The 21,632-nt window shown below is 46.7% G+C and overlaps 1 protein-coding gene across 1 annotated transcript in view; it reads right to left on the bottom strand.

Moving 5' to 3' along the window:
* The window catches only part of LOC147121708 (regulator of G protein signaling protein-like), a 109,221-nt gene extending 87,902 nt beyond the window's left edge, over positions 1-21,319 (bottom strand). Inside the window, exons 1-4 of the mRNA XM_085977989.1 lie at positions 21,242-21,319; positions 18,709-18,838; positions 14,579-14,719; positions 234-338 (exon numbers count right to left, since the gene is read on the bottom strand). Of these exons, the coding sequence (XP_085834115.1) occupies positions 234-338; positions 14,579-14,719; positions 18,709-18,808 (346 nt within the window). The 5' untranslated portion in view covers positions 18,809-18,838; positions 21,242-21,319. The remainder of the gene's footprint in view (positions 1-233; positions 339-14,578; positions 14,720-18,708; positions 18,839-21,241) is intronic.
* Between the last annotated feature and the right edge of the window lie 313 nt (positions 21,320-21,632).

Here is a 21,632-nt window from a genome sequence, read left to right on the forward strand (position 1 = left end):
AGTCTGGGTATATGTGAAGGGACAGACTGGGTTTACGTGAAGGGACAGACTGGGTTTATGTGAAGGGACAGACTGGGTTTATGTGAAGGGACAGACTGGGTTTACGTGAAGGGACAGACTGGGTTCATGTGAAGGGACAGTCAGTGTAGTCTGGGCCCAAGGCTCAAATTCCAGCCTGCACCCAGTTTGGGGAGCGAGCTCCCTTTACTAATATGTCCCACAGTTTCTCCTACCATGCGTTCCCATGAGGAACGATCGGAAGCGTTTCATTCCCTGCACAGTCCCGATGCATCTCCTCAGCAGCCACTGGTCTGGCGTCTCTTCTGTCTCTGTCTCTTCTGACGGAACCAAACGGGAAGAGAAGCATTTAGCGACAGGAGCCTTTTCGATAGATCAATCCCATAACTTCTCACTGTTCCTTTTAGCCCCTTCTGTCACACGAAACACACAGAAGCCTGGACATTGGTGTTGCCGATAATAGTAAACATCCGCTCAGCGCACTCGTATAACATTCTTCGCTCCGTTATTTTAGTTACAGATAAACTGGTTTACTCCAGATGGAGGAAGGTCAAAAGAACAGGTTAAGTGTTCATAGGAACCTAGGAACTGCTGGACGACAAAAGACCACGGTCCATCGAGTTCACCTCAACCATCCTGATAGTTGCCTGATACAACAATAATGGAGTTGTTGACTAATCCTGGCACTCAATCTCTGTCAATGAGACTACAACAGGCCCAAACACGAGGCGAGGGAAACCCCAGTGGTGGACAGCTTTGGGAGCCATAGGTCCAAAGTCACCTGTTCCTCCCCAGCACTTACCACATGTCCTGTCTCGAATTACTCATACTAAATCCCAGAATATTATTTTCTGAAAATAAATCTATCTAATTGGCATTTAAATTAATCAACACTAACTGCTCCCCGGTAATCTCCCCAGGGAGTCTGGGTTGACCACTCACTCACTGAAATATCACCAACACTAATTTCTACTCTATAGTTCCTCTTCAGTCCCTTGTGATCCTCTTACGTTCTGTTGTTTTCAGGGCTCCTGGTAACCCAGGAATCGAACGATAAAGGAAAAATATCATCCGCCTTGGAGACTTACGTATTTCTCCAGTCTGATCCAGAACATTTATATGTTCTCAGCCACAAACACTGCTGCTAAGGAAAGATCCACAAACTTTCCTGCTCAAGATTACTATATCGTGACAACTGTCAGGGTTGCTGTCACGGGGCCATGTAGACACGGGGCCGTGCTGTCCGGGCGAGGCTGGTTCTGGAGCCAAGTGCAGACAGACGAGGCGAGAAGCAGATAGGCAGTCTTAAATAACAGTACTTTACTAGAATCACACAGGTAAACAGTACAAAACATAAGAGCTCAAGACAAGCTACCACATAGGCAAATGGCTAGTCAAGATAGGAACTCAAGACAAGCTACCATGAGGCAACCGGCTTGTCCAGACTGAGCTCAAGACAAGCTACCCCAGGGCATCCGGCTTGTCAAGATAGGAACTCAAGGCAAGCTACCGTGAGGTAACCGGCTTGTCAAGACTGAGCTCGAGACAAGCTGCCACAGGGCAACCGGCTTGTCCAAACTGAGCATCTTATCAAGACTGAGCAACTTGTCAGCACCTTGTCAAGACCGAGAACAAAGGGAAAAACCACAGAACTCAAATACAAGCAAAACATAACACAGATAAACCGTTATAGACATAGGAGCTCAAGACAAGCAACCACGAAGGCAACCGGCTTGTCAAGGCACGCTACCACAGCAACAGGCTTGTCGAGACTGTGCACCTTGTCAGGACTGAGCACAGAGAGAAGAAACCACAGAACTTAAATACAAGCAAAAACAGGTGAAACCAATAAACCAGGTGAAAGGCAGTTAAGTAATAAACAGGAGAAACAAGTAACAATTAACAAAGGGAAACCAACCAGTGAAGGTGCCATCTAGGGGTTACTGAAGGAACTGACCGGCACCCTCACAGACAACCACTTACACTGTTTGCTTCAGTGACCTTTCTCATAGGAACATAGGAAAAGGAGGAGGCCATTCAGCCCCTCGAGCCTGCACTGCCAGTTAATTAGATCGCGAGTAATTTGTATTACAACCCCATTTACCCATCTTAGCTCCATACCTTGATACCCTTACTTAACAAAAATCTATTGGTATCAGTCTTGAAAGCTCCACTTGCATCCCAGCATCCACAGCCTTTTGCAGGAGAGCGTTCCAGATTTCCACTACTGTATGTGTAAAGAAGCACTTCCTGATTCCACTCCTGAACAGCCTGGCTCTTAATATTAAAATTATGTTCCCTCATTCTTGATTCTCCCATCAAAGGAAATTGTTTCTCCCATCAGTACTTTGCATCTGTCTTTACCAAGGAAGAAGATGCAGCTAAAATCATAGTGAAAGAGGAGGTAGTGGAGATATTGGATGGCTTAAAAATTGATAAAGAGGAGGTACTAGAAATGCTGCCTGTACTTAAAGTAGATAAGTCACCAGGACCGGAAGGGATGCATCCTAGGATAGCAAGGGAAGTAAAGGTGGAAATTGCGGAGGTACTGGCCATAATCTTCCAATCCTCCTTGGATACGGGGATGGTGCCAGTGAACTGGAGAATTGCAAATGTTGCACCCTTGTTCAAAAAATGGTGTAAGGATAAACCCAGCAACTACAGGCCAGTCAGTTTAACCTCGGCGGTGGGGAAGCTTTTAGAAATGATAATCAGGGACAAAATTACCAGTCACTTGGACAAGTGTAGATTAATTAAGGGAAGCCAGCACGGATTTGTTAAAGGCAAATCGTGTTTAACCAACTTGATTGACTTTTTTGATGAGGTAACAGGGAGGGTTGATGAGGGCAATGCAGTTTATGTGGCGTACATGGACTTCCAAAAGGCATTTGATAAAGTGTCACATAATAGGCTTGCCAGCAAAGTTGAAGCCCATGGAATAAAAGGGACAGTGGCAGCAAGGATACAAAATTGGCTAAGTGACAGGAAACAGAGAGTAGTGGTGAACGGTTGTTTATCGGACTAGAGGAAGGTATACTGCAGTGGAGTTCCCCAGGGGTCGGTACTAGGACCACTGCTTTTCTTGATATATATTAATTACAAGGACTTAGGAGTACAGGGCACTATTTCAAAATTTACAAATGAAACAAAACTTGGAAGTATAGTGAACAGGATAGTGATAGACTTCAAGAGGACATAAACAGGCTGGTGGAATGGGCAGACACATGGCAGATGAGGTTTAACGCAGAAAAGTGTGAAGTGATATATTTTAGTAGAAGAACAAGGAGAGGCAATATAAACTAAAGGATACAATTCTAAAGTGGGTGCAGGAACAAAAAGACCTTGGGGTATTTGTGCACAAATTGTTGAAGGTGGCAGGGCAGGTTGAGAAAGTGGTTAAAAAAGCATACAGGATCCTGGGCTTCATAAATAGAGGCATAGAGTCCAAAAGCAAGGAAGTTATGATGAATCTTTATAAAACACTGGTTCAGCCACAACTGGAGTATTGTGTTCAATTCTGGGCACCGCACTTTAGGAAGGATGTGAAGGCCTTAGAGAGGGTGCAGAAAAGATTTACAAGAATGGTTCCAGGGATGAGGGACTTCAGTTATGTGGATAGACTGGAGAAGCTGGGGTTGTTCTCCTTAGAGCAGAGAAGGTTGAGAGGAGATTTGATAGAGGTGTTCAAAATCACGAGGGGACTAGACAGAGTAGATAGAGAGAAACTGTTCCCATTGGCGGAAGGGTTGAGAACCAGAGGACACAGATTTAAGGTGATTGGCAGAAGGTCCAAAGGTGACATGAGGGAAAACTTTTTTACGCAGCAAGTGGTTATGATCTGGAATGCACTGCCTGAAAGGGTGGTGGAGGCAGATTTAATTATGGCTTTCAAAAGGGAATTAGATAAGTACCTGAAGGAAAAAAACTTTGCAGGGCTACGGGGAAAGGGCGGGGGGGTGGTGGGACTTGCTGAAGTACTCTTGCAGAGAGCCGGCATGGGCTCGATGGGCTGAATGGCCTCCTACTGTGCTCTAACCATTCTATGATTCGATGATTCCATCAGAGGAAGTAGTTTCTCTAACTATCCTGTTGAATCCCTTTGTAGTGTTCGAGTATAAATAATACACGGACTGCAGGAGAACAATAATAACAGGTATTTACTGAACAGAGGGTAACTTAAGACTGAAATACAGAAGCCTGCTATGGCTTTATATACAGGGGTGGTCACTGCCGGTACTGCAGTATAGAATCAGTTCTTCTCTTAAAGGTACATACACAACAATTCCTCCCCTTTTAGATAAACAGTACATAACATTCATTTAACAACTAAATAATAACTAATTACAATTACAATTTTCTCTGTACTATATACATCAACTGAAATAATCATTTATAAGTTCAGTCTTTGAGGAGGCTTCCTGATCCTGACTGGATAGCGCCTTTCTCGAGTATCCTGTTCTTGCGGCGGAGTTGATTCTGGCTCATTGTCATTGGTTGGTTCGTCAGCTTCCAATACCACTGCTTCTGAGGTAGACGCAATCTGTACTTCGGGTTGATTACCAGGTGCACCTGCTCATGGTATGGGTTTGGCTTGTTCCTGTGACTCTAGAATCTGGTCAGCATGGCGTCTCACGATGCTCTCTCCAACGTCCACTGTGTACATTAGTGGTCCCTGCTGTGTGCATATCGTTCCTGGCTGCCATTTTTCTGTTCGGTAGTCGCGGGCCAAGACTGGTTGCCCTATCTTGAAGCTCCTGGTTGGCTTCTCATTTATGTGCTGGAATTGCTTATCCTCAACATCTCATCTTATGTTTGGTTTGAGCAAATCCAGGCGACATCCTAGCCTTCGGTTGAAGAACATTATGGCTGGAGCTTGGTTGGTGACTGCATGTGTCGCATTCCGGTGAGCAAACAAGAAATTATCCACCTTGTGTTGTCATGGTATGTCGTCATTATGCATTGCCTTTATTGCCTTTTTAAAGGTCTGAACAAACCTCTCAGCCAATCCATTTGTGGCTGGATGATATGGGGCAGATGTGTAATGCTTCACCCCATTATTCCTCAGAAACCTCCGGAAATCCTCTGACACAAACTGTGGCCCATTGTCGGAGCAAATCTGTTCTGGCAAGCCATTCCTGGCGAAGATGGTCCGTAGGACTGCAATAGTTTTCTCTGTGGTGGTGGAGGACATTTTGATGACCTCTGGCCATTTCGAATGGGCGTCCACAGCGATTAGGAACATTGAGTCCATAAATGGACCAGCAAAATCAATGTGTACCCGTTGCCATGGAGATGAGGGCCACTCCCATGGATGTAACGGGGCCTGTGGTGGAGCGTTTTGGACCTTCTGGCATCCTGTGCATCTCTTGGTCATATCCTCGATTTCTTTATCGATTCCCGGCCACCACACAAATGCCCTGGCTAGGCTTTTCATTTTTACCCCTCCCAGATGACCCTCATGAAGCTGATTGAGCACTCTATCTCTCAACTTGGGTGGAATTACCACTCGGGATCCACACATCAAGGTCCCCCGGCACACCGACAGCTGTTCTCTCCTTGGCGAGAATGCTGGCAACAGTGAGTCGCCATGTGCTGGCCATCCCTTCACCGTCAAATCATAGACCCGAGAGTGTGTCGGGTCATTTCGGGTTTCCTTCTCTATACTTGAGTTTGTAACAGGTAGACATTCGACTATGGTCGCATGGAATATCTCAACAGGGTCCACTGCAGGTGCTTCCTCTACCGTAGGCAACGGTAGGCACGACAGCCCATCAGCGTTTCCATGCTGTTTCGTACCCTTGTACTCTATGTCGTACTGATGTGCCCCTAGAAAAAGTGACAATTTTTGCAGCTGTTGCGCCGTCATCACCGGAACGCCCTTCTTTGGGTTAAAAATGGAGACCAGGGGCTGATGATCCATCAGTAGGGTGAATTTCTGCCCGTGCAGATAGTGATTGAACTTCTTCAGCCCCCACACCAGGCTGAGGGCCTCCCTGTCAATCTGGGCGTAGTTACGCTCGGCTGAGGTTAACGAGCGCGACGCAAAGGCTATTGGCCTCTCTGAACCATCAAGGAATTTGTGTGACAGCACCGCTCCAATGCCATAGGGAGACGCATCACATGCTAACCGAATCGGTAGTGTTGGATTGTAGTGGGCCAATACTTCTTTTGAAGTGATTAGGCTTTTACATTTCTGAAAGGCACGCTTACACTCATCACTCCATTCCCATGTTACTTCAGTTTGCAGTAGGGCGTTCAGTGGGTGCAGAATTGTAGATAAATTCGGCAAGAACTTATGGTAATAGTTCACCAACCCAAGGAACGACCTCAGTTGCGACACATTTTCCGGTGCTGGAGCCTTGACTACAGCCTCAATCTTGTCCGGCGACTTATGCAACCCTTCCTCATCAATCATGTGGCCACAATACGAGATTTGTCTCCTGAAGAACTCGCATTTGGGGCGGTCGGCTCGTAGCCCATATTCCTGTAATCTTGTGAGCACCTGCTCCAGGTTGGCAAGGTGTTCACTGTCATTTTTGCCCGTAACCAGGATGTCGTCCAAATAACACTGGGTCCCCGGGATCCCTTGCAGGACTTGTTCCATCGCCCTCTGCCAAATAGCTGGGGCTGATGCTACCCCGAATACCAGTCAATTGTACTGGTAAAGGCCTTTGTGAGTGTTTATCGTGAGGTATTTCCTAGATGCTTCTTCCACCTCCATTTGTAGATACGCTTGGGCCAGATTAATCTTTGTAAAGCGTTTCCCTCCAGATAGTGAGGCGAAAATATCTTCTATCCGTGGAAGTGGATATTGTACTGTGTGCAGGACTGGGTTCACAGTTACCTTGAAGTCCCCACAGATGCGAACCTTCTTCGGTTCCCCAGGCGTGCTGCTCAATGATTTCTTCATTACAGGAACGATGGGTGTGGCCCATTCGCTCCAGTCCACCTTGGACAGCACACCCGAATGCTCCAGACTCTCCAGCTCTGCTTCAACGGCTGGGCGGATCGCGTAAGGTACCGGTCTGGCCTTACAAATTTTGGGGTTTGCGTTATCTTCGATTTTTATCGTTCACGTTACTCCTTTTAGAGTCCCAAGTCCTTGTTGGAACACCTCTTTCGCGTCAGTTAGAATCTTTGACAGTCGTCCAGGTGTGACGTCATCATCCTTTTTATCAGTCACAGTTAGCGCCTGAATGGAATGCCAATCCAATTGTATTTTTTGGATCCATTCACGTCCCAATAATGGTGGTCCTCCATCTGGTAGTATATATAGATACAGTTTCTGTGTTTCCTTGCCGTTGTATTCAACTGGCACCCTTATTTTTCCTCTGGGGTAGACTTTTTGCCCCGTGTATGTCTTCAATACAATGGACGTGTCCTTCAAGGGTATGTGTGGGAATAGCCACTCATAGTCTCGTCGATTCATGACAGTTAGGGCTGATCCTGTGTCCAATTCCATCTTTACTGGGGACCCTGCTATCATGAGGGTGACCCAAATGGTTCAGTGATCCTCCTTTGTGGTCACGTTGTGTAACTTTAGACAACTTAGTCTCCTGCTCCCGGAGTCCTTATCACTCTCCTGATCTTCCGAACTACTGTCTGTCAATTTCTTTACTTTCTTGTACTTTTCCTTAGTAGTTCTTGTAGTGTTGGTTTTCTTTCCCGACCTGCAGACTCTTGCTATGTGTCCCATTTTCCCACATTGCCTGCATACTTTGTCCTTAAACCAGCAGTCCTTCTGATCATGGGTTGTGCTGCCGCAGCAATAGCACTTTTCTGCTCCATACGCCATTTCGTTAGCACTGTATTCTTGTGGTTTCTGTTGTATTTCCGCAGCTCCCCGTGCTGCTGCTTCGTAGGATACTGCCACGCTGAAAGCCTGTTCTAGCGTCAGGTCTTTTTCTGAAAGTAGTCGTTTCTGTGTTCCTTCACTCTGGAGCCCGCAGACAAACTTATCCCGTAAGGTGTCTGCCAGTCCTGCTCCGAACTGGCAGTGCTTCGATAACTTGCGTAGTTCCATAAGATAGTCAGCATTGCTCTCATCTTTGTGCTGGTTTCTTTTATGGAACTTGAATCTTTCTGCTATCAGCAGCGGTGTAGGGTTTAGATGTTCCTGTAAGGTATTAACAATCTCTTCAAAACTGTTAAGTCTGTGAATTATTTAGTTAATTAAGACACAGACTAATGAGTAACAATAAAAACAGGTCTTTACTGGTTGGAGGTAGGGACTATACTGAATACAAGATTACTGCACCGTGCTTATATACCGGTGTGTTCACCCCCGGTATTACGTCTACAGCAGCCTGAGAAAGTAGTACATCTCTTAAGGTGGAACAGGCTTAAGCTCTCTTAAGGTGGAACAGGTTACATACACAACACTCCTCCCTTCTTAGCTTTATAGTCATCCCCCCATTTAACCTAACGTAATAACAGATATACATATATAACTTCATGTCAAAACAGATCACAGATTCAGTCTCTGCGGAAAACAGTTCACAGATTCAATCTCTGTGGTGTAGTCGGTTCACGTTACTCATTCAATAGTCCTTTCATGGATTTAACAGCTTGAACTTCCGAACTGATTTGGCTCCGTTCGGAGGGACCACGTGTGTGATCTGGTAGAGGTGATAATGGTTCAGATGGGTCATCTTCTGTTTCGGCTTTTCCTTTTCTGCTTCTTGGATCCTCTCTGGGCTCCACTGTCAGCTGCCAGCTGCATGCAAAGTTTCTCCTTCTCTTCCTCCTTTTTCAGTAGTAGCGCCACCATCTCCCGGTGTTTCTTAGACTTTTTGTGATTCATCATGGTTTCTGCACTTTGGGAGTTTTCATCACAAGCTGGGCAGACCAGGTCACTATAATATTCAGTGTCACTCAATAGGTCATGGTAATATTCGGTGTCATCCTGATCTAGACCAGCGAGAGGGTCTTCTATTTCCTCCATACCCAGCTGGGCGTTAGCCAGCTTTTGTTCCAAGTCCAGACATCTTTCCTGAAGAGACTTCTTCATGCGTACCTCTTCATCCAGCTTTTTCTGGGCTTTCAGCAAGTCGTTTACTAATGACCTCATTTGAGATTTTACTACTTCAACTTCTTTTGGAGATTGATTGATCAGACTATTCAATCCCTCTACCGGAGCAGCTGTTTCAGCGGTCTGTTGTTCTACATTGACGTGAGTCAGCGTACTTTTGGCATCCAAGGGCTGCTCTGTTGCAGTCATCTCAGTCTGTGTTGCCACCTCAGCTCTTCCAATAACCTTTGAGAGCTCCGAACCCCTTTCGTTTGAATATTGAAGTTTGTGTTCAAGTTTTTCCCATTTCAGGGTCCTGTCCTTCAGCATATGCAGGAGTTGGCTGACCGTTAACTCCTCTGACATCAGACGTTTTGTGTGCTCCTGCTCCATTTTCTCCATCAGCTGCTTCTGTTGTCTTTCCAGATTCTCCAACTCTATATCAAAGAACTCTTTCGTTGCATTCAACTCTTGCTCAAAACGGCGAAGCATTTGTTCTAATTGCTGTTGTAGTTTGAAATGGAGTTGAGTTCGAGCCCGGTGTCCCTCAGAAATGGGCACATCAGTAGACTTGCCAGACTCAGAATCCACAGTTAAACTATGTTGTTGTTGCTCAGTGGAATTCTGTGCTGAAACTTTGTCTTTTGCACCTGAGTTGGGCTTACCATCATCCGTTCCAGAGTCTGGGCCGACTATCTTCACCGAGTTCTCACTCGTTATTGTTTGTAGGAAATGCCAGTCCATATTCATTTTCCTAATCCACTCCCGTCCTAGTAGTGGAGGACCTCCTTCAGATATCACATATAAGTCCATTATTTGACTGTCTTCGCCCTTGTGGACCACTGCAACCTCTATTTTCCCGATGGGGTACACTCTTTGCCCCGTGTATGTTTTCAATATAATCCCCGTATCCTGTAGGGGAATATGTTGGAATAACTTTCCGTAATCTTTCTTATTTATGACCGTCAATGCCGATCCAGTGTCCAATTCCAGTTTTACTTGGACTCCTTCTATCTGAAGAGTGACCCAAATTGTCTGGAGGTCTGCACCCTTACCAGCGTTGAGTACTCTTAAGCTAGCCAGTTCATTACAGCTTAAGCTAGCCAGTTCATTACTGCTAGCGTCTGAATCGGACTCCTGTTCGGTCACCTTGTGTACCTTTGCGTATTTTCCTTGCGGTGACTTCTTGTTGCTGGTCTTCTTCCCTGACCTGCATACTCTAGCTATATGTCCAAGCCTACCACATGTTCTACATTCTTGGTTTTTAAACCAACACTGGTTCTGATCATACGTTGTCTTTCCACAACGATAACATTTGACAGAACTCCACTCCAATTTGTTTGCACTGAGCTCCGGTGACCGTAGCTGCATTACTGCCGTGCCTCTCGCTGCGGCTTCGTGTGCTGCTGCCATAGTGACCGCCTTCTCAAGCGTCAGCTCATTCTCCTCGAGCAGTCGCTTTTGTGTATCTTGTTTAAATAAACCACACACAAATTTGTCTCGTAGTGCATCTGTCAGTCCCGTTCCAAACTGACAATATTTTGCTAATTTACGCAATTCCAGCAAATATTCAGCATTGCTTTCATGCTGTAGCTGCCTTCTGTCATAAAATTTAAATCGTTCCGCTAGCATCAGCGGCGTGGGGTTTAGATGATCTTTCAGGACAGTAACAATCTCATCGAACGTCTTATCCGCCGGTTCATCTGGTGATAACAGGTGTTTCAATTGCCCGTATGTCTTCGCACCCATTAAATTTAATAATGTTAGAGCTTTATCTTGGTCACGAATTTTATTGGCCTTACAATAATTTTTTACTCTTTCAACATATATGGCCCAATCTTCGAGGTCACTATCAAAGGTGCTAATATTCCCGTGTTTAGGCATTGTAGATTTGCAATTTCTCAGATTTTATTTTCTTTACTTGTTATCAAAGATGGCGGCTTCCCGCTCTTGCCGTCGTCCTCCGCCCACAAAATGGCGGTTTTCCCGTGCTTGGCGGTCTTCACCCGTCCCCCGACGACGTCTCCCTTCAGCCCCAAGTGCGGCCCTTATCTCCGCCGCGATCGATGGCCCGCGCTTTTCACCGCGGCTCTCGCGCCTTCAGTGTCTGCCGACACTGCGCCTTTCAGCCCGAGTGCGGCCCTTATCAGGGATTGCGATCGATGGCCCTTATCTCCCGATCGCGATCGCCCTTGTTCCTCCGACTTCCCCCAGCCCTGTCTTTGCAGCCAACGCTGCTCGGCTTACCCACCACCGAGGTTGAATAAGAAGCTGCAGGATGTCTTCTGTCCTCCAGTTTTCAGTCGCTGATGGAGGCTTCAGGGTCCTAATGCCTGTCGCTTCCAGTGGGGTGGTGCGGTTTGAAACCTCTCTTCAACGTCCTGTCTGTGGACGAAGCCGCCGTGGAATAACTGCCGCAGGGTAAGAACCTGACTCGTCGCCAGTGTTAAGTCTGTGAATTATTTAGTTAATTAAGACACAGACTAATGAGTAACAATAAAAACAGGTCTTTACTGGTTGGAGGTAGGGACTATACTCAATACAAGATTACTGCACAGTGCTTATATACCGGTGTGTTCACCCCCGGTATTACGTCTACAGCAGCCTGAGAAAGTAGTACATCTCTTAAGGTGGAACAGGCTTAAGCTCTCTTAAGGTGGAACAGGTTACATACACAACAAAAACTTTTCTCCATTGGTTTAGCTGGGGTAATTAAATTCCGCAATAGGCCGTACGTTCTCGCGCCCATCAAATTTAATAATACCGACGCCTTCTTTCCATTGGCCACCTCATTTGCCTTGCAGTACACTTCAATTCTTTCCACATACGTGGTCCAGTCTTCTACCTCATTGTCGAAAGCAGTGATACTGCCACTTTTCGGCATCTTGGGTGATTTAGAATGGCGCCTCCCGCGCTTTTTCTTCTTCACCAATGGATTAAAATGGCGCCTCCCGTGCTTTTCCTTCTTCCCCAATGGAATAAAATGGCGCCTCCCGCGCTTTTCCTTCTTCCCCTTGCTGCCACGCTGCTCCTAGCGTTCTGCAGGGTAATGGCGGTGACCCGTGGCTTCAGCGCATCTCACTTTTCCTTCCCCTTGTTTTATTTTCGCTGCGCTGCCCGGTTCTTGAGCACCGACCGCGCTCTGTGCGCTCCACCCTCTCTCTCTCTCTTTTCCTCCCGACGACGCTGCACGGCCCCTTTGCAGAGCCGCTCGATCGAGCTCGAGCCCACCACAGTCCGGAAGGGTCAGCGCACTACCTGCTACCAGCACGATTTGCTGGAACACCTTGACTGGGGAGCCAAGCCCAGCTCTCCACAGCCTCTCCTGCAACTCTCCGAACTCCAATGGATCCTTGGGCGGTTGCCCGCGGTCGACGTTTGTTGTTCTGACTTCGACCTCCAAAAGCTTCTTCTCAGGGAAAGATCCCCGTGAGGTGATGCAGTACTGCAGGTGAGTTCGAACCTGTTCGTCGCCAATGTTGTGTCCGAGTATAAATAATACATGGACTGCAGCAGAACAATAATAACAGGTATTTACTGAACTTAAGACTGAAATACAGAAGCCTGCTATGGCTTTATATACAGGGGTGGTCACTGCCGGTACTGCAGTATAGAATCAGTTCTTCTCTTAAAGGTACATACACAACACCCTTAATCAATTTAAACACCTCAGATCACCCCTCAATCTTCTATACTCAGGGGAATACAAACCAAGTTTATGCAACCTGCCCTTATAATTTAACCCTTTGAGCCCCGGTATCATTCTGGTGAATCTGCGCTGCTCCCCCTCCAAGGCCAATATATCCTTCCTGAGGTGCGGTGCCCAGAACTGAACGCTGTGTCCAGGTGGGGTCTAACCAAGGCGCTGTACAACTGTAACATAACTTCCACCCCTTGTATTCCAGCCACTGAGATAAAGGCCAACATTTCATTAGCCTTTTTGATTACTTTTTGTACCTGTGCACGCTAGCTTTAAACAATTTGTGTGCTTACACCCCCAAATATCTTTGCTCCGCTACAGTTGCTAGTTCTCAGCACCTGTTGTTCTGAATCTCTATTGTCCTTTTCAGTCTGCCTGATTTCCTCTAACTTGTTAACCTGTGCTCCCTCTGGTATTTGAAATGAAAATCGTTTGCTGTACATTTTTCCTACCCTAATTCAATACCACGTGAAACGGAAGACAGAAAGAAAAGAATAAAAAGAAAAAGAAAGACTTGCATTTATAAAGCATCGTTCATGACCTCAGGACATCCCAAACAGCTTTATAGGCAACAAGTGTCAGCTGTGGCTCAGTGGGCAGCGCACTCACCTCTGAGTCAGAAGGTTATGGGTTCAAGTCCCACTCCATGGGACTTGAGCACATAAATCTAGGCTGACATTCCAGTGCAGTACTGAGGGAGTGCTGCACTGTCGGAGGTGCCGTCTTTCAGATGAGACGTTAAACTGCTCTCTCAAGTGGATGTAAAAGATCCCATGGCACTATTGCGAAGAAGAGCAGGGGAGTTCTCCCTGGTGTGCTGGGCCAATATTTATCCCTCAATCAACATAACAAAAAACAGATTATCTGGTCATTATCACATTGCTGTTTGTGGGGGCTTGCTGTGCGCAAATTGGCTGCTGCGTTTCCCACATTACAACAGTGACTACCCTTCAAAAGCACTTCATTGGCTGTAAAGTGCTTTAAGACATCCGGTGGTTGTGAAAGGCGCTGTAGAAATGCAAGTCTTTTTTCTTTCAATTAAGTACTTTTGAACTGTAGTCACTGTTGTAATGTAGGAAACGCGGTAGCCAATTTTTGCGCAGCAAGATCCCACAAACTGCAAGGTTATGAAGACCAGATAATCTGCTTTTAGGATATTGTTTGCGAGATAAACATTGGCCAGGACTCTGGGGAGAACTCCCCTGCTCTTCTTCAAAATAACGGCCATGAGATCTTTTATGTCCACCCGAGAGAGTAGGTTTAGCGTCTCATCCGAAAGACGCCACCTCCGACTGTGCCATGCTCCCTCAGCACTGCACTGGGAGTATCAGTCTGGATTTTGTTCTCAAGTCTTCAGAGTGGGACTTGAACCCATGACCTTCTGACTCAGAGGCGCAAGCTCAAAGGTTGAAGGGAAGAAAACATTATGATAATACTTGAAAACAATAAAATTGGAATCAGTTGACGAAGAGTTAAAGAACACTTAAAAAAAAAAAATAAACAGTTTCAGCAGCAGGACTTTTTGATGAAACAGGCTTTCATAGACCTTCACAAGGTAATGTTGTAGGTGGAGTCCGGATTTCAAGCCCAAACTACAGCCTGTGGTAATATTCCCCAGGCTTAAACAATCTAACAACCCATAATGTCAGATCTGTCAATCATCTCTGATTAATAACATAAGACTCAATAGACAGGTGTCGAGGTCTCACTTACATGATTGTGCTTTTGACCATGTTTTAATCAGCACTTAGCAGAAAGCTCCGGTATCCTGTCCAGCTTAACTGGACTTGGTGCAGTTCTCAGAATGGTGAGAGATGAAATCCAGAATCTCCCTATTTTCTGGTACTCACCCTTGGATGGCACTTGGTTCAGCCCAATCTCAGAGCCTTCTGCTCTATTGCTCACATTCTCGGGGCTCAGACTATCCTCAGAGAATTGCAGTATTGAGAGGGAGTCTTCCGATTGCTGAGGCAATGCAGCTATTTTGGATTCTGTGAAACAGATGTAACATTAATCATATCCTGGGGTCTTGAAAAGCAAACCAAGGACAAGTGATAGACTTCAATATGCATCTTATCCAGATTGGACCAGCTAAGGTGGACAACCACTTCTAATGTCCTGCTTTAATATACAGCAACCATTTATCCTTTTATAACAATGGATGTCACCATTTTCAGATATCGCACTAGATATTCTCTTAGGTACTGCATTATTGGTTACTCCTGTAAACAGACCTTGTGACCCCTATGAACCAAAGTGCACCTTTAAACTGCCCGATATCCAGTTAAAGAATAGTGTGACTTGGGGATCATAACAGAGAGTCTTTCCTGTATATAATCAACTACCTTAACATTGCATGTGCTGCAACATGCAACAACTTGCATTTATATAACGCCTTTAACGTATGTCCCAAGGCGCTCCACAGCAGCATAATCAGATAAAAATTGACACTGCACCACATAAAAAGATATTAGGACAGATGAGGTAGGTTATAAGGAGCATCTTAAAGGAGGTAGAGAGGCGGAGAGGTTTAGGGAGGGAATTCCAGAGCTTAGGGCCTAGACAGCTGAAGGCACGGCTGCCAATGGTGGAGTGGTGAAAATCGGGGATGCGCAAGAGGCCAGAATTAGAGGAGCGCAGAGATCTCAAAGGCTTGTATGGCTGGAGAGGGTTACAGAGATAGGGAGGGGCGAGGCCATGGAGCGATTTTGAACACAAGGATGGGAATTTTCCATTCCCCTGTTTGTACAGAAGGTGGAGTAAAAGCCCTCTAGTGAGATAAGGCATGACTGCAAGCTGGCTTATTTTATATAACAATATATACATGAATGAACAGAATACAGTTTTCACAGTGAAATCTGTCACTCCCCTACATTTCCTCAACTCTCAACTCAACGGGAAGGGGGGGCAGGATGGGTTGGTCGGCAAGCTGTCAATCACCGATGAGCTCCAAATTGGACCCAGCCACATCTTTCATCGTTCAACTAAGCCAGTAAAGGCCATCTATCAACATTGAATGGACAGGTCTTTGCAGGTACCCGAGGATGCTCGGCAGGGATTGACAATTACCAACTGAATGACCCCCCTTCCCCAAGGTTGTTCCATTGTTTTGGAGCTATGGAAACCTGTGCAAGCAACCAATTCTGGTGCCCCCAGGAACCATTCCACAACCAGAGCATGAAATGCTTGACATCTTCCACAATAATCCTCCCTGTGTCTGCTATCTTTGCATGTTATTATGGTAAGCAGGCTTGGATTGCACTGTCTTTTGGATGAAATGGCGAGTCGGAAAATGTTGCATTTAACATTACAGAAATATTATAAATTATCCAAATTCAGCTCAGGCAACATATGAAAATGCTACAAATGGTAACAAGTACATTTTATTTTTGTTTGCCAAAGGTGCCGACAATGCCTGGGACACAGTTCCACAATGGAGCCAGCAACGGCCCAGAACCTCCACCATGTGACCAATCTTCATATGCAAGCCTAGACAGTGAGGGTTGGCAGGAAACTGAAACACGGAGGGCATCAGAGCCATAGCTGATCCTGTCCTAACCCAATGTCCAGAGACATGGGCTTTCCAATGGTGGGGGTCACTGGAGGGTGATCAGGAGTGGGAATTCTGGCTAATGTTCGCACCTCCGTAGCCTAGCTTGTTGAGGTCAAGTGTAGCACCTCAACTTCTAACCCAGCTGAGGTGAACTAACTCAGTACAGACTCGGAATTGAATCAGAGTGGGTTGCACTCTCGCCTCGGAGTCAGAAGCTTGTGGGTTCAAGCCCCACTCCAAAGACTTGAGCAGATAATCCAAACTAACACTCCAGTGCAGTACTGAGGGAGTGCTGCACTGTCGGAGGAACCGATGTAGGTCAGAAAGTACAGGGGTGATGGGTGAACGGGACTTGGTGCGAGTTAGGACACGAGCAGCAGAGTTTTGGGTGCGCTGAAGTTTAGGAAGGGTGAAGATGGGAGGCCGGCCAGGAGTTCATTGGAATAGTTGAGTCTGGAGGTGACAAAGGCAGGGATGAGGGTTTCAGCAGCAAATGGGCTGAGGCAGGGGCAGAAACAGGCAGTGTGACCAAGCTGGAGTAAGTGGTCTTTGTGATAGAGCAGATATGGGGTCAGAAGATCAGAGTAGGGTCAAATAGAACTCCCAAGGTTGCGAACGGTCTGGTTCAGCCTCAGACAGTTGCCAGGGCTGGAGTTGGTGGCTAGGGAACGGAGTTTGTGGCAGGGACCGAAGACAATGGGTTCAGCCTTCCCAATATTTAATTGGAGGAAATTTCTGCTCATTCAGGGCTCGATGTCGGACAAGCAGCATGACAAATCAGAGGCAGTGGAGGGGTCGAGAGAGGTGGTGGTGAGATAGGGCTGGGTGTCATCAACGTATATGTGGAACCTGACCTCATATCTTCAGATGATGATGTCACCAAAGGGCAGCATGTAGATGAGGAAGAGGGGGAGGGCAAAGTTAGATCCTTGTGGGACTCCAGAGGTAATGTTGCAATGGGCATCTCTATAGGGAGAGAGTGTGCACTCCGTATCACAGAATCTTACAGCACAGAAGGAGGCTATTAGGCCCATTGTGCCTGTGCCGGCTCTTTGAAAGAGCTATCCAATTAGCCCCACTGCCCAGCTCTTTCCCCATAGCCCTGCAAATCTTTCCCCTTCATGTGTTTATTCAATACGCTTTGGAATGTTACTCTTGAATCTGCTTCCTCCACCCTTTCAGGCAGTGCATTCCAGATCACATCAACTCATTGTGTAAAAGAATTTCTCCCCATCTCTTTTCTAGACAGAAAAAGAGAAACTCTACCTGTTATGTTCATTAATAAATAGACATTCTTATTATGAACACAGCTAGCTTTTGCTAGTTACTTTATTGAGCCATGTGGACTTGGTACAGTATCTGTAGAGATGCAGCCTTGTGCTCCTGTGTGCAGGCTGCCATCTTGACTGTTGCCTTCTGGGTAGCCTAGTGCCTCATGGGTAATGTAGTCTTAATATCTATACAGCTGGGTAGTGTAGTCTTAATACATACAGCTATATACAGCTCTACTGCTCCACCTAGTGTCCACCACAGAATGACATGTTATTGATCACTACACTACCTGGGTGGATTTTCTCACGGTGGCCTGGTGTAGAGACAACACCAGTTTATTGATGGAGTAAAGTGGGGTGAGAAGTCAGTGAGTTCTGGGACCAGCCTGATGGATGGAGATGAACATTTCCAGTCCTGTGCTTCTAAGTAAATGGGGACATATGGGGTTGGAGGGACTGTATAAGGACATGTAGCTATGTTTCTGGGGTAACAATAATCTCGTGGACCCTCGCTTGATCATCTGAGAGAGTCAGGAAAGAGCTTCCTAAATTGGCCATGGAATTTTTCTCTCTCTAATTTTTGCCACCCCGGGAGTTTGCCCTACGAGTGAACGACGGGGTGGGGGGTGGGGGGGGCGGTGAGGGGAGGCACAAGACTGCATGCAGAGCATAAGCATCTATGAACCTTTTGTCTTTCCTTTCAAATGGATTCCCCAATTAAAGAAAGAAAAAAGAAAGACTTGTATTTATATAGCACCTTTCACGACCACCAGACGTCCCATAGCGCTTTACAGCCAATGAAGTACTTTTGAAGTGTAGTCACTGTTGTACCATAGGAAACACGGCAGCCAATTTGCGCATAGCAAGGTCCCACAAACAGCAGTGTGATAATGACCAGATAATCTGTTTTAGTGATGTTGGTTGAGGGCTAAATATTGACCAGAACACTGGGGAGAACTCCCCTGCTCATCTTCGATCTAGTGCCACGTTCACTTGAGAGAGGAGACATCGGTTTAACATCTCATCCGACAGATGACACCTCCGACAGTGCAGCGCTCCCTCAGTACTGCACTGGGGTGTCTGCCTTAATTATTAGAAGCATACAATCAAAAGAATCATTATGACTGAAGCAGGTAGACGTTTGGGTTGCACACACCTGTTAAGATGGGCATAGTTAAGCCCAGCAGCAATTCACACAGAACAAAGTGAAGGTACAGGTCCGTCGTGAGAAAGTGGGCCAAACGATTTTCTTCCATCCATTTCAGAAACCCATTCACGTTCTTGATCTGAGATCAAACACAGCATTGAATCTTTTTTTTTAAGGGATGGACAATCCAAAAACCTTCCAGCGACTGGCTATGTTCCCATAACACGAGGTACCAGACAGATAGTGAACACTAGGGCAAGTACATGCAACAGAATTGAAGCCTCATTCAACCTATTGCTTGTGTTTTGGCTTCCACCTTGATACCAAGGACTGTTATTAAGAGGGGGCAGGTTGGAGGGGAGCCATGTTCAAAGGGAGCCCAGGTAAGAGAATCAATGCTGCGCTGTTGTCCTCCAGACTTTGAGCACAGGATCGGTGAATTTACCCTTCTATATACTTACTGCTGCTCATTCAGATCCTGCACAGTATCCCCTAGAGCTGTTCCAGAGCAATTTCCCAAGAAAGGTGGTTCAGTCCCTCCATGCAGTTGGAATTGCAGAAGTTCTGGTTAACAATTAATATGATGAAAATGAGGGAGAAAGCGATTTCCAATAGAGTATGCAGGTGCAAGAGCTGGGACTACAACACAGCAGCACGGACTCTCCAACCCGTGCTCCCTTGAGGAAGGTCCCCCCGACTGTGAGCGTGAGATTGGTGAAGTTATGTGGACAGATATTCACACTCGACTGTATCTCTCAATGGGAGCTCTTGCCCACTGAATCACAATTTTCACCCCTCCCATCCCAAGGACTCGTGCTGGGGTCCAGTCCGGTGGGCACTGCCAATCCTAGTGCCCACACATCAGGCGGGCACCCAGATAGTGACGTTGGGAGTTTCCTTAGGGATTCTCCCAATTGGGCGCCGTAAGTTAAGCAAAATATCAGTGGGAACCACTTTTGAGTGGCTTCCCCCTACCCACCCTCCCACTCCCGACGTAATTCCTAGCATGAGAGGATCATTCTTCTTGTGTGTGCTGACTCAGGGAGTTGAGCCTCTTTGGTCACACGTATTGGGCCAGCCCTTGAAATTCCAGCACCAGCACCCGAACACATCCACCCCCACCACTGTCGGTGCAAACTCAGAGGATAATCCCCACCCACCCCTAGCTATGAGGCAGCATTACAGCCAAGCCCAGTGCTATTTTCATGCCACTTCCACATTGAATTCACTGGAGAACTCCCTTGAACAGCAATCAGAGGCAGGAACCCTGGATAGGAACATAGGAACAGGAGTGGGCCATTTATCCCCTCGAGCCTGCTCAGCCATTCAATGAGATCATGGCTGAGCTGTGAATTAACTCCATGTACCCACCTTTGCCCCATATCCTTTAATACCATTTGTTAACAAAGATCTATCAATCTCAGATTTAAAATTAACAATAGATCTAGCATCAATTGCTATTTGCGGAAGAGAGTTCCAAACTTCTACCACCCTTTGTGTGTAGAAGTGTTTCCTAACTTCACTTCTGAAAGGTCTGGCTCTGATTTTAAGGTTATGCCCCCTAGCCCTAGACTCCCCATTCAGTGGAAATAGTTTCTCTCTATCTACCCTATCTGTTCCCCTTAATATCTTGATTTTATCCCCTCCCTGGCCTGGAGAGCTGAGACTGACTCTAGTGTTTTCACTGTTGCCCTGACCGAAACCAGGGTAGGTCAGCACAGGCCATGCATTGAACCTGGGACCTTCTCATCTCAAGGCTTAGTATCATGCCATGGCTTCACTCAGTCACTCAGCTCACCAGGTAGCTCCAGTGGAATGGTTCAGACTGCATATTCTAACTTGATCGTGCAGCCAATCATCAGTAGCACGTGAGGAAGAGCGCCAATCTGGATACAGTTCCCTGGGGGTAGTCTGGATCCCGGTTCCCCGGGGATGGGTGGGGGGTTAGTCCGCATCCAGTTCTCCCCAGGATAGTCTGGATCCCGGTTCCCCGGGTAGTCCGGATCCTGGTTCTCGGGGGGTAGTCTGGATCCCGGTTCCCCGGGGAGTAGTCCGGATCCCGGTTGGGGGGGGAAGTCTGGATCGGTAATGGGAGGGGGGTGGGGGGGTAGTCTGGAACCGGTTCCCAAGAAGTAGTCCGGATCCCGGTTCCCCAGGTAGTCTGGATCCCGATTCCCCAGGGAGTAGTCCGGATCCCGGTCTCCAGGGAGTAGTCCAGATCCCAGTTCTCGGGGAGTAGTCTGGAACCAGTTCCCCGGGAAGTAGTCCAGATCCCGGTCTCCAGGGAGTAGTCCAATTCCCAGTCTCCAGGGAGTAGTCCAGATCCCGGTTCTCGGGGAGTAGTCTGAATCCCGGTTCCCCAGATGGTCTAGGTCTAGGATCCCGGGGTGGTCTGGGGGAGGGGGGAGTTCCGCTTACACTCCGTTGTATAGGTCCAGTATGGGTAGCTGGGCGGAGAGGATTGGTCCAGTGCTGGGGAACGCACAGGGTGTGCACTGTTTCGCTATATCCGTGTACTCAGATTCGATCACTTCGCGCTCACCAGATTGGATGGCAAGTCAGGGTGTAGCTCCCAACATTTGTCTTTATAAACGTAGAGTGGAATCTGTCCAAAAACCTGAGAAACAAATCACAAGGCAGTTACTCTGGAGGACGAGTTCATGGAATGCGTTCAAGACTGTTTCCGAGAACAATACATCATGGAACCAACCAGGGAACAGGCCATTTTAGATCTTGTATTGTGTAACGAGACAGGGTTAATTAGTAATCTCATAGTAAAGGCTCTTTTGGGGAACAGTGATCATAATATGATAACATTTCACATTGAGTTTGAGAGTGAAATACTTCAGTCGGAAACAAGAGTCTTAAACTTAAATGAAGCCAATTGAATAGGTATGAGGGGCGAGTTAGCTAAGGTAGATTAGGAAATTAGA

This window comes from Somniosus microcephalus, chromosome 3 (assembly GCF_052327205.1).
Source record: "Somniosus microcephalus isolate GS21.2 chromosome 3, FLI_Smic_1.0, whole genome shotgun sequence".
NCBI classification, from domain to species: Eukaryota; Metazoa; Chordata; class Chondrichthyes; order Squaliformes; family Somniosidae; genus Somniosus; species Somniosus microcephalus.